The following is a 14,016-nucleotide window of genomic DNA, read 5'->3' as shown; positions in this document are numbered from 1 at the left end:
AATGAAGTTTCAGTTAATAAAAATCTATACATTCTGATCTTTAACGGCTTTAAGGGTCTGAAGCGACGCTGGCTGGACCCTGGAGATGCTCAGATCGTTTCCTCTTTGCACACAGAGTCCGTGTCGCTGCCATCATTTTATTTTTAAAAGCCTGAATGGCTTTGTTCCTTATACCTTAATTTATGCATCTGCAGCCACAGATCACATCCTCTTTTGTTTTCTTGCATCTGAGGAAGTTACAGAGGAATCTTCAGTGGTTCAGGCATCATCTTGAAATGATTTCAGTTCAGTAAAACATTTTGTTTTCTTTTTCCGACCATGTCTAAAGTGAGTTTATAAAGATAAATTTATTCAGGTGACATTTTCCAATTCTTCTTCTTTAATGTGAACACCTGCTGGACTCTTAAAGGTTTTAATCTTTTGTCATGTTACAATTTTAAGAAGAACTTGAATGAAATCCTCCATGTTTTTAAGAATAAAGATCTGAAAAGTGTGGCATGCATTTGTATTCAGCCTCCATGAATTCAAACTGCAGAAAACATTTTAGGGTTCATCTCTACCAGCTGTGAACATCTAACATTTCTACCAGAATATCAGTTTTCAAGGCTTGTGACAACTTTTCAATTAGATTTATATCTAGACTTTGACTAGGCCGTTATGTGATTCGATGTGCTGCATAGACACAAACTGCTTTCATAATTTCATAATTATAATTGTCAGCCATTGTTTATGTTCAGATTTAGCATGTCTGACTTCTTCTGGTGTAGAATTATAACGAATGTCTCACATCAACGACGTAAAAGTTGGATAAAAAGCGACATGACCGTTCAGACTGCAGACATTTTGAAAACCATCAAACATGATTTATTTCCACATGCAAAAGTGGAACAGATCAGATTTTATTTTGGGTGAAAAGACCAAAATTGGGCTAAAATCAGACTGCTGGGAAAAAGTTGGATTTGGGTCGCATGTGCCGCAGCAAAAATGTCCAGTTAAAAACTTAAAAATGTCTCCATTTAGGGTAAAGAAAATTTAAAAAACAGAGAACAGTTAGAGACCAACAGAAAACTGATGTTTCCCTGAACTATGCAGGTGGACAGGTTTTTCTGAGACTCCCTCACAGCCAGGACATTTTTCAGATACTTCTCTCCTCCCCACCAGCAGCCCAATCATTTCCTGCTGGTAAAATATGTGCTGAAAGCTACATGAGTAAGAGAAGCGGGTGAGAAAAACAAAAGACACACCTGTGTGAGCCGTGTGGCGGGTCCCACCCTGCCAGCAGCCCAGCGCCGAGCCCAGGAGCATCAGAGCCTGAAACTAAGGCGTTGTGGCCCCACAGGAATCTCAGGTACAGATTCTCCTTCTTCTTGACAAAGAGGCGACTTTTACTCAGTCACAGCAACTTTAATCATGACAATAACGTTAATTTGGGCGCTTTACATGCTGCCAACACTGTTTACATTTAGACTGTTTGCTGTCCAAAAGGCTGAGACACTGCCAGCGTCTCATAAATCATCAGATAACTTATGGGCAGGAAACTGCGTGAGATTTCTGTTTTTTTCCACATACTGAGCAGATAGTCTGCTGCAGAGCCGAGCTCAAACACAAACGTTCACCAGAGAGAATCCCAGTAAATCCACTCACCGCGGGTTTCAGACCGGCCGGACAAACAGATGCAAAGCCAGTCTTCAGTCAGGGGATGCTGCCGTTCGCTCCCACAAGGAAGCTAAGTTTAGGCTCCATGCAATCTTCCCAGGCTGAGTGACTCAGCCCAGCAGGGAGTCTGAGAGAAACGCACTAAACTCCTCCCTCACACACACACACACACACACACACACACACACACACACACACACACACACACACACACACAAAGCTAAGCAAACTTTCACAACAACCAGCACAAGTCGGGAGCTTAAGACACAAACATGATCCAACTGATGGGATAACAGCTGTTCCACCTACAAGCTGACCGGTAGCAAACATTACAACTTGTAGAGTGTCAACATAAAAATCATCAATTGGTCAATATTCCATTTATTATGGTTTAAAAGCAGCTCTAACCAGGTGGGTTTTAGTTTTGATTCATAGAAACTCAGTGTTTCAGCTCTTTTTCAGTTTTCTGGAAGTTTGCTCTAGTACTTAATAATCAATATTAAGAAATTATTGACCTAAAACAAGCTCCTACATCTTCTTAAAAAGTTACTTGTAATTTAGTTTTGTCTTATTTTAAGTGTAATAAGATATTTGCAGTAAGATTTTATGTTTTTACAGAGTAAACCTGACCAGAGCTCATCACAGCAAACAACTAAAATGGTTTCTGTTAACTTTTTAAATGAACCATTATTCTGTGAAAATCTAACATTATGCCGGTAAAAACCAGGGCTAGCATGTACCTTTAACCGAAGTCAGCTCTGACCTGTCCATGTTCTGCAGCTGCTCCTGGTCCCAGTCTAGTTATACGTTTATTGCTCTTTAAATAAACTGCCAGAGGACATGGCAGTGCATCGCCTCTGAGCTGTTTTACAAACAAAAAGAAGAAGCAAACCCAACTCGAGCCGGAAGCTTTCACGTCAACAGCACCGACTGGACAGAAAGGCTTGTGGTGAAAATCAGCTGAATGAATGTCGGGGGTGTGTGTTTATGCTGCTGAAGTTTTGACACCTGACTGCTCAGTGAGGAAGGAATGACACCTCGCTCTTTCAGGGAACCAGTTGGACCAGAATGGATTCCAATCATTAATTTCCCATCTGAAACGCCTCCAACCAAAGCACAACGCTCACAAACAGACGGGTGGAGAGGACAAGCAGCTGCGTTTAAACCTGCGGCTCTAAAAAAACAGAATGATTGAGCATTATTGACTAAAAACGCATCATCATCCTCACAACAACACAGAGGTAGCAAAGGTCAACCCTGCACATCCCTGCAGCCGTGGTGTCCTGCCAACAACAACGGTTGCACTTAATGGAGGAAAAATAGTAAAAATACATCTGACATGTATTACAGTTTGAGAACATTTACATATTTTTTCATTAGCATGACTTAATGCATCATAGCAGTCCACAATAATTAAATTGAATCCTTATATTCAAATCTATCAACATTTATTGATGTAAACAAGAGAAAAAAAGAGCTAAAAACAGCTAAAGTAACCAATCTAAGTCATTTTGGGTTTTAATTAATCATAAAATCTCTAGACTTTTATCAATAATTGTCATTCATTTTAAGCACACATGAAGCATCAGATCATAATGAGATGGTTAAGTCAGTTATTGTAATGTCCACTGTCGCCCCATGTTTGCTCAGGCAGAGCAAAAAACAACTCACTGGTTTTCCTTTGATCAATGATTGGATTTTTACCTGAATTTGGATCCAGTTGAACCTGAATTATTGTTATTTTTACAGTTAAATTCATAAATATCCCTCATATTTTAGAGTAAATTTTAAATCAACAGACACTACAGATGATAAAACCTAAAGCTGATCCGTTTTGTCTGTGTGCTCTGGTTCAGTGCTGGTGTGAATGAGCGTCCAGGCAGAGCGCAGTGGATCGCTGCGACCCGGTCGCTCTGAAACAGAACGCGGCCCAGAGTTTGAGGATCCGCCAGCTGCGGCGGCGCTGTGGTCTGCTGGGAGCCCTCTCTGGGTTTCAGGGCTTCCTGTGATGGCTAAGGTGAGAAACTGGTGCAGATGAGTATCTCATGTTGGAAACTGGCTGCCATGGCAACCTGATGCACAGGACGAGTTCAGAGCAGCTTCAAAGTTTAGAGCTGAGCAAAGGTTAACAGAGGAGCTGCAGCCTGCCTGCAGCAACATGCCCAACAGAAACATCACCTCAACATGTCACCTGACAACTAGACAACTAGCTAGGAAGCAACAGCCTTTTAAACAAGCTTTCAATGGAAAGTCAGGGTTTCTTCAGGTTTCACCAACTCAAATTTAAGACATTTTTAAGATTATGACACAATTTAAGACCTATATCTCCACAGAAATGTACAAACGTCGTCCAACCAAGTGGCAATAAAATTGCACTTATCCATGATAGATGCAATGAAGCTAGCTAGCTAGAAAGGGTAAATTAGCAGCTAGTTACCTCAACCATCTGGAGTCACAGAACACAGTGAAGATGCTACAATTGAACTAAATCATTCATTTGCATTTTAAATGCATTTCTAATATTATATTAAAAAGGCAAAAGCGGTTAAATGAAAAATCTGCAGAATGTGATCATTTTAAAAATCTGATAAATGAATTAACTGTCAGAATAACTGATTACTAAAATAACTGTCTGTTGTTCCTTTAAGTGATTTCTGAAGGCCTTAAGAGGCCCAGAGGTTTTCAGATGCAGCCAAGAAATAAAACAGACAAAATATCATTTTTCACGTTTTCAGTTGCTGACATACAACAGTGAGGCAAAAAGTTATGCTCAACATGAATTAAAAGTCAAATACATGCAGTGTTTAATTCCAAAATGAATCGCTCCTTTAAAAAATTAAAACTGGAGGTTCTGGATAATTACTTGCTTATAAAGAGAGCTCCAGCTGACAAAGAAAAACCTGTGCAAAACACTAAATTGTTTTCCAAGAAAAAAATAAATTGATGACAGAATTAAAGTGTGTGAAAAGGAGAAAGCAAGTCAGAGAAAACCAGAAAGAACTGATTTATCAGAGTGAAACAGACACGCCCCCCATAAACGCACACCTTTGTGATAAGAATAGAGCAGGAACTCGCAGCTTCTGTTTTATTTTTGCAGTCAGAGGCAGAACGCCTGGGAGACAAACAACCCTTTGACTTTTCATCCTGCATTTTCTCTTATATTCCAGGTTTTAATGCAAACATGCCGCCCCCTCCTCCTCTGTAGTGATACCATAAGAGATGCATGACAAAAGAAAGCTTCAAACCTCCCACACTGCAGAACCAACAGAAACTGCAGGAAATTCTCATCAATGTCAAATTTGCATAAAGTAGCATCTGCATCGCTGAAGTTTTACCCATCTGTATCAAATAAACAACAGTTACCTGCTAGCAAGTCAGACTGAAAATGGCTCTTTCAGGGATTTTTAGCTGCTTTTTGTGCCGTTATATTTTCAGTTTCACCTCGTATTTTCAGTAAACTGTAACAAGGACTTCTGCTTTCAGCCGTCTACAGAGCCAGGGGGTCCAGCCTTCTGTCACACTAAAGGTTTTACAGAGTTGATGCTCTGAGGCAGAAATAGAATCAATCACCTTGGATTGTTAGCAGATTTTAAGCTAGAAACAAACGAGGCGAAGCTGCTTCAGCTCCTTCAGGACAGGCGAGGAAACGAGCGGCTTAAACAAGAAGCCTGGAAATTCCTCTAAAGTTTTCTCCTCTCACATCCTTCTGTGGAGACTGTGGTGATTTTATAGAAGCTATAAAGCCTAATCACTGTTATAGAATCATCAGATATAGATTTATTGTGGAAACTGTTTTTAACCCCTAATTCTTCTAATTCCCATAAATGTCCCAGTTTTCTATCCGACGGTGGAAGCCTGCACGTAAAACGGGCAGCAGGTGAGGTAAACAGAAGCGATGCTTCCTACCTCTGGACTGGTCGATTTTCACCGCTATGCAGGCCTCATCATCAGCGCTTCTGGTCTGGTAGCATGGAGTTTTGCCTTTCCTTTCTGCAACAAAAAAAACGCAACAAACAGAACAGAGTTATTTCTTTCTTTGTAAAACGTCAAAAATTGTTGTTCTGCAAACAAGGAGCTAAAAGCAAAATCAAAAAACATGTTTTACTTAGGACCAGCACCGGGATGATGAGTGAGGACGGGTATCAGAATATAAAACTGACAAACTATAACAGAGAGGAATTTGATACCAAAGACTTTCCTTCCATTTGCATTCATTCAAACCTGGAGCAGACGTTGCTTTGTTTAGTAAATGGAAAGGAGCCTAGCGCCCCTTGGAGACATATACCCTAATTAGCCTGGATGTGATCCGTGGGGAGACCCAGCAGTCTTTCCACACAGTCGGTTAATATGCACATAAAAGATTAAAGAGAAAACAGTAGTGGTCGTAAAAGCAGCGATGAGACTGCACCAATCACACGGCCCTTTAATAAAGCAGATCCTCTCATACAGATTAGAGCTCACAGATACAACAGAGTGAAGGAGGAAACACCAGAGCTGAAACCAGAAGTGTGACAAACATGACTGCAGTATCACACGTAAACCATTTAACATAAAAATTACTCAAACAGCAGCACAAATCAAAACTTTATTGATCTAATTTAATCTCTGTTTAGTGGAACAGTGGGCTATAGTGCACACACTTCTGCTAATCTGATAATCCATTAATAGGGCTTACGCGCTAATTTGAATGTAGCGCTTAAAATAACTTGGAAATGTTTAACACACTTAGTTTCCCCTAAATTAATATTTCCAGATAGATTCCAAACCACTAATCTTATAAATATTCTATTATTTTCTCACCACCTTCAGCATCATTTCAATAAAGGTCACAATGATCGGCCAAACCATCATTCTGAGCTTTCACCTTTTACACCAACAGCAACATATAAAAGATATTTAGGGACATACCAGGAATCAGTTACCTAAAAAATAATTATTCAGTCTTTAATTTGGGATCAAATTAAATGTTTATCCATGTAAATATTTCATTTTGTGTTAGTATTAAAACTCTTTGGTGTATTTGTCAGTGGTGTTCACATGTCAACTAATGCGCTAATAATAGAGCTAATTTTTTGTTTAGCACTTTTGCTAACTTTTAAAATGTTTAATGCGCTTAGCTTCCAATGAATTCATTTTTTCTAATTATTTATAAAGTTTTAATTTACCTGTTTTGTAAACCTTCAGTTGAATGAAGTTCAACATCTGTGCTGGAGTTTTAGCTACCAACAGTTTTCCTCAAGTAGTTAGCTGTTTACATTCATGCTCTTAATTTGAAGGGGGTTCCGTTTCCTCTCCTCTTCCCCCCCAGAAGCTTTATGACCAAATGTTAAATATACAACTAGCAAATTAATGAGGTACACACCAAAGTATTCAACACTTACATGACCTACATGCAAAATTTACATATATTTATTTTATATATTTTTGTTGGTACTTTTCACGATATATAGTTGAATTGAATGCTTTAGTATTAGCTTCTGCTAAATATGATGTTGGTATAGTATAGCACTTTATTGTTAGCTTTAGGGTTAGCGCAGCTAGCTTTTCAGCTAGCCACCATCATTTATCAGTGACACAGAAACTGACCTCTCAGAGCAATATGGGTAAGGTCAGTGGTGAGTTCACATAAAAATAGAACTAAAATTTAGCAAAAATAATAATTATAATACAACAGATCTTGATCTAAACCAGAATGTCGTTGGTTGGATGTTTCGGCTCGTTGTTACACTACAAGGTGAACCTCACCAGTTTCAGATCTTCTGCAGAAAAACAAGTTTTCCTCCAGGATTGTCCTGGATTTAGCTTCATCCATCTTCCCATCATCTCTGACCAGCTTACCCATCTCTGCTGCACACATTCAGTACCTAATTCATGGGGGGGTCACGCTTTTCTTGACCTGAGCTGAGTATTTAGGACGGATCAGTCCGGATGTAACAGTGCAGTAGAGCTAAACTCAGTGCGTCAATGATGACATTTAAAGGAAAAGTTGCCTCTCTACATGGGGGCGGGGGAAACTGATTCAGTTATATTTCTGTGTGTGTGTGCGTGTGTGTGAAGTGGGGGTAGGGGAGGTAATATTCTGGCTCAGGGATTAAAGGAGGGCTTTCTCAACACACCATCTGGAGTCCTCATGGCCAGCCTGCCTGCTGTTCCTGCACGCAGACACGCCCACATGCAGACATACAAACTCCTTTTTTACACAACACAAACCCAGAAAAATTCCTTTTGGAGACTTTAAAACATGGAAGCAGCTTATAAGAGAGTCAGTTCACTCCAAACCAGACTCAACCTGCCACTCCCTCTCCTCAGATGTGATTCCTCACATCCATTGTTTCTAAAACTGGGGTATGCTTTTCCACGTCTACACTGACCAACATGCACACATAAATAACATAAAAAACATCTGTGACCCTATGTTTGACTAGCTGCTTAATGATGAGCGATGCTGAGAATTTGCATTTCCAGCGACTTGTCTGACCCAAAACTTCTTCTTCTTGTAGATTAACTTCCTCTTTTTTGTTTTGTATTTTTCAAAATATAACCTCAGCATTTCAACTATCAGCAACGTAAAACAGTGAAAACTCAAACAAAAGGAGAAACTTCAGACATCACGTGCACAAAGGGTTGCGATGTTGGTCAACATTTACTAACAAGAACAACTTGAGTTTGTGACCTTGATCAGTTGCGAGAAAGAGAGAAAACCACAGATAACTCCATGGTTTGCAGGAATTTCTTTGATTTACAGTAAGAGGAAAACACATTTATTCACATTATCAATAGAGGAACTGAAACAAGTTTTTACTTTACTGCTAAAATGTCAAGAAACAATCTGCAAATATGGAAGTTTGCTGAGCATCTGGCAATGTATTCTTGTTTCTTTGTTTCATTTCTAGCAAAAATAGATTACATGTCATCTAAAAATCTTCTACATGTTGATTATAATGATCAGAAGAACAGAAGATGATGAAATGGGCCAACTTTAATCTCTAATAAAAGTTTCCAGAGAGAATCTGGTTCAAATGGTGCAGGAATGCTCTCCCTGCCACACATTGGTCAGACCAGTGGCTCTTAACCTTTTTTGAGGTACCGAACCCACCAGTTTCATATGCGCATTCACTGAACCCTTCTGTAGTGATTAATAAAATATGATTTTCCCCCCTCCAAATTCAAGACATAGGGGTGACCCAGCTAGAGTCTAGTTGACTCACCCCATGATCACCAAGTCTTCTTAAAAGGTAGAGTTTCTGAGAACAGTTCTTCAAAATATAGTCAGTGTTTTCAGAAAGGTTGAGCTGACTGTCCAGGAACGAGCCAAGGTATTTAAAATTTGCCACAGTTTCAACAGGTTGGCCATCGAGAGAAACTGGAATCACGTTAAGGTCTTGTTTAGATCATTTAATTAGCTCTACATTCTTAAGAGAATGCAAAATTAATAATAATAAAGACTTTGCGGTATTCTGATTTAGTAATGTAATTATATTAGTTGTGTTACCACCCCCACGCCACTAGAGGCAGTAGCAGGCCCGAAAAGATGCGACTAAGGAGCAGATTTAGAAGTACACCGAAAGCTACAGAATTTGGTAAAAACGGTGAACTTTGCTGAAGTAATTAAAGACAGAAGTTCAAATCCCTGCTGAGAGTGGAGCTCCTTCAATCAGGGCTCCTCCGCAGCTCTGATTGGCTCAGCAATGTAACGTGATCCTCTGCAGCAAGTGATGGCAAAGCGGGGCGCCATCATGACTTTACACAGTGTGTCTTTACCTCCGCGGCAGAGGCTCCGCCGAACCCCTGAGACCGACTCACCGAACCCCTGGGGTTCGATCGAACCCAGGTTAAGAACCACTGGGTCAGACAAATCTGACACTTTCAGAAACTCAGATTTCCAAAGATCTCAACGCCTTTTCAGCAAATACTAAATTATTAATGCAAAACTTACTGGATTCATGGCTGATATTTCTACAGTAGTTGGTGTTCAAGCTCGAAAAACTGACTGTAAAGAAACCTCTTTACAGTCAGTTTTTTTTGGATGGATGGATGGATGGATGGCCAGACATTGGACATCAGTAGATTTTAGACTCTTTAAAGTAGAAGTACAGCAATGCATTCTGGGAACAGAATAAACATCATTTGCTGCTGCCTTCATCCATTTCAAAATAAGAGCATGGATATAAACATCTATCTACTTGAAGGACTCTTAATAATTGATAACCAGACTTTGAACACAGATATCAAACTTTATTCAACAGATTCTTCACAAACAACCAAGTAAATTAGCATGTTTGAATTTATCCAGAAAAATCAATTTAAGGGCTGCTAACTGTGCCAAACATTTTCAAAGTTAAAAAAAAGCTAAAGGAAAAATTAGCTCTGTAAGTACAATAGTGGAAGTGAACCCAACACTGAGCCTAATAGCTAATGTTACATACCCTGCCCTGATGCAGCAGATAAATGGAAGTTTTACACACTTCATCCCAATATGCCTGCACTATACACAACACAAAAAGACATGATGCTTCACAAAAATCTCTTCTTTTTCACGTTTATCCCATGTAAAACATGTTGTTACATGTGTGAACATGTGTTCAGAGAAGAACCTGTGTGACTGAGGAATCCAGCCTCTTAAGCCTTTTATAATGTCTGTTCCTGACAAGTGGGAACAAAAACCGAAAGTTAAAACACGTCTCAGCGTCTAAAAACCCGACTCCAAATGTTCCCTGTGAATTCCTCTCAACATGTATGTCCATCGACGCCGGACTTCAAGGGTTACTGTACAGTTTGTTTATACAGGATAGTCGATGAGTCGTGACTTGTTTGAGACTTATCAGATCCTCAGAAGAATGTTTGTGTGAAACATATTTAGTTTATGTTATCTCATAATCAAAGTGTGGTGTGAAGGAATCATATATTGCAACACACATTCTCTTTGTGGTTATCGGCAACATTTATCAGCTTTAGAAGACGGAAAAGTGCATCTGACCTCCAATCAGCAACATCTCAGATTCTCTGAACTGTAACTCTATTGATGTGCTGAAATTTGTTGAAGCAGATGAATGAAAAAAAAACTGGATTAATAAACTCAAACTAAATAGTGCATTTTCATTTGGGGAATAAAAAAATGCATCAAACTCTGACAGTCATCTTGCATTAGGCATGCCAAAATAAACAGGCTGCATGTCTAGGATGTTTTACAGGTGGCATCACCCACATACACCTTCTCACCACTGCCAGGATATTTATGGTTCAGAGCATTTCCTTTAAGATAATTTTCTCAGACGACCCTCCTCGTGGCACAAAAATAAGAAGTTTTCTGACTCTGTTTGGTTGCCCCAGCAGTAAAACAACAAAAAGAAAGCAAAGGAAGTGTATCTACTGTACCTGCATGCCTTCTCCTCAGATCACGAGATTTCCCCGTCCTTCCACCACCACCACAGTGTTCTTCCATCACATAATCACTTTTTGGCTCCCTATTATTAGGATCTACAAGGAAATATCTGCTCCTTCCTCAAACCCAAGGTTCCCTGCTGCCTGGCAGGTTCAAGTCTGTGTTCGTCATCCAGACAGTCGGCGTACCTGAACGCTGTCACTGCACAAACCGGTTCCCTAGAAACCAGAGTCACCAGGTGAATGGCAGGAAGGGAGGAGGGAGCCTTTGTCCTTGAAGATGTTGCTGATGACAACGCCTTTATAATGTTTTTTTTTCTGAGGGAGGATTTGCCAGGATTCAAGGGCATCGTCCCCCTGAAGTGGGAGGTTAATGAGAAGTCGAGGTTTAAACACTGTAATTTTACTGGTGAGGAGATGATGCAGGTGCAACAACAGAGAAGTGAGAGTGATGAATATGAACCAGCCACAGCAGTTAATAACTCAGATTACAGCTGTAATTTCCGTCTGTTCAACACAAAAACCATCAACTAAAAGCACCAAGAAAAAAGGCTAATTTACCTCTGGTTCATTTGCATGGTTCCCCTGGTTTGAGATAACTGCCATTTGAAGGCATCATATAAATAATGTATAAGTGGGGGTTGAAGTATTAACATGCTCAGTCACACTCCTTTAATCATGCTAATGTGTGTGTGTAAGCACACGACTGAGGCTTTTATACTTGGCATTGAAAACATTGGCTCGTCTCAGCGTCCAGATGCGTCCGTCTCTATTCATCCCTGTCCTTCCAGAGAGGATAATTACCAACGACTGATGGCTTTCTGTCACAACACGTAACAGACAGAAAATAATCAACCTTTTGGAGATCTGAAATGTTCAGAAAAACCAGATGAGACTCAGATTATAGGCTTGAAACTAAAGCATTTTCAAAACCTAAATGTAAAACAAACCAACTACAAATCCCACTGTTTAACTTTTGCTTTAGCTATCTAAATCCAAAAGGAAACATTTGGTTGTTGATTTAACATGCAGTTATGTTGGAAGTTGCCAAAGAAGTCCAGAGGTGTGAATGCGTAATCAAACTCAACAAAGCGAACTCTGGCCTGCCTACGAACCTCGGTCTCAGTTTGCAGACGGAAGTAAAAATATTCTATAGTTTTTTTTTATTTTTGTTTTTCCATTTTAGTTTAAAAAAAACAACAGTTATTCACTTTTTGCCGTTTTATTTTAAAAGGGAAAAAAAACAATATTGAATGGATTTCTACACTATATCACATATTAAAATCTCTTAATACATTCAAATGTTACACCCTTAAGTGATTACAGGGTATGATTATGATTTTACTCTCCGGGCTACAGAAACTGTGAAGGATTTCTGACTGGCTGCTGAACTTTGCTCTGTTTCTAGACGTCATTAATTCTGCCGTCTTTTGTTTGTTGAGCAGATCCTTAAAGGACTTTCACAGCCATGAATCACCTGCTTGTTTAGAGTCAAGAATGCAGACACTATTAGACGCTGATCGAACAGGAGCAGCAGAACCAGGACATTCCTTTGCAAATGTAGCCGAGAAAACCTTTTGCCTACAAATAATTTAATAAAATATGTAGCTCTAGAGCAGATGCCATGCATTTCCTGAGTGGTTACCAGCGTGCTTCTTTCACCCAGCTCAGCATGAGAAGATAAACTCTTAGCATGATCTGAGCATGTTCTCTGGCCCGTGTCTAACAAGGGCAGGCCAGTGGGGTAACTGCTTTAAACAGAGGCGCTGTGATCTTGAACATGCTGAGTGTGTCTCTAGAAAAGCACAGCTGCTGTCCTCCTCTCTCCCTCGTCTGGTTTTCTACCAGCGCATCTCCTCTGATCGGTCCGTCCACCTTTTAAAACGGATCACAGCTGCTGGACAGGAGCTCCCATATGTGTCAATCAATATACTGTCTGTCTAATTATCACGTCTGACTGAGTCCCAACGCACCGGTGCGTTCACAAATGAGCCACTATGCATGCACAGCAGGCGTTTACTTTAGGAGGCAAACCTGCTCTGAGAGGATTTACAGATTAGAGGCTGATGAGTGACAGACGCACATCGAGATGATACTGATATTTAACAAGTCAATTCCAATTAATTACATCAATTTAATGAATTTATTATTTTTATTCTAATTATTATCTTTTTGCACACAGGTTCCATCAGGAACCTTTGTATTTGGCGTTTCTGGTAAGCCTGTTAGTCTAACGCACCAGCTACATCTGCTAACAGCAACGGTGGAAACTGCTTCTCTCTGGTCCCACTGGGGTTCATCTCTGCTTCAAACTGGTCTGATGGGACGCTGGAAAAGACTACTGTTGTGTTAAAAGTTGTGCTAAAAGGAGTTAGCTTATCAGTGAAGTTGTTCAAGCCTAAAATAGCATCTCAATGCTAAACATGTAGCAGCTAATGCTAATGTCAGCGTCCACATTTCTATCTTTGATCTCATGCCTATTTATTCAGTAGTTTAGCATCAAACCCTAACCACCACTATTTCTTTCAGATTTTACATATTCCTAACTAAACGTCAGAACTTGAATTTTAATGAGGTACTTTTTGCTTACTAGCATCTTTTAGCTGTTTACTTTAGAAACTGTATTTTTAACCAAGACTTCTGCAGAGTATTTAAAATAAAAGCCACAGGTTCTATTAAAATATCCACTTTGTTCTTGTTAATGCTAATTTTGCCCTTTTTTTCTGTTTTCTACCTCTGCTGTTTTTGCATTGGAGTTTTTCTTAAATCTGATCAAAAGCCAGTTTTCTCTACAAAAACAAATAATATCTACGGCTCCTTCATGCCATTTTCAGTTTAATCTGGGGTCATAACCTGTCCTGTTACATATCAAGTTTCCAGGTAATGTAAATTAAAGCACATGATTTATTAGAAAATTTTTAAGACTGTCATAAACAAATATTTAAATATAATTTTAAAAAGTCACAGTTCCAGCAGGGT

The 14,016-nt window shown here is 39.5% G+C and overlaps 1 protein-coding gene across 1 annotated transcript in view; it reads right to left on the bottom strand.

Moving 5' to 3' along the window:
• LOC106950658 (FYVE, RhoGEF and PH domain-containing protein 4-like) overlaps window positions 1–14,016 on the bottom strand; it is a gene marked incomplete at its 3' end in the record, with an annotated part of 62,933 nt that overhangs the window by 17,287 nt on the left and 31,630 nt on the right. The window contains exon 2 of the mRNA XM_015037667.1: window positions 5,563–5,646. Coding sequence (XP_014893153.1) covers window positions 5,563–5,646 — 84 coding nt within the window. The remainder of the gene's footprint in view (window positions 1–5,562; window positions 5,647–14,016) is intronic.

Source organism: Poecilia latipinna, unplaced genomic scaffold (assembly GCF_001443285.1).
Source record: "Poecilia latipinna isolate Pla-1442-1.1 unplaced genomic scaffold, P_latipinna-1.0 Scaffold414, whole genome shotgun sequence".
In the NCBI taxonomy this organism is placed as follows: domain Eukaryota; kingdom Metazoa; phylum Chordata; class Actinopteri; order Cyprinodontiformes; family Poeciliidae; genus Poecilia; species Poecilia latipinna.
Note: the sequence above shows the minus strand (reverse complement) of the source record. Positions and strands in the feature narration are given on the sequence as shown.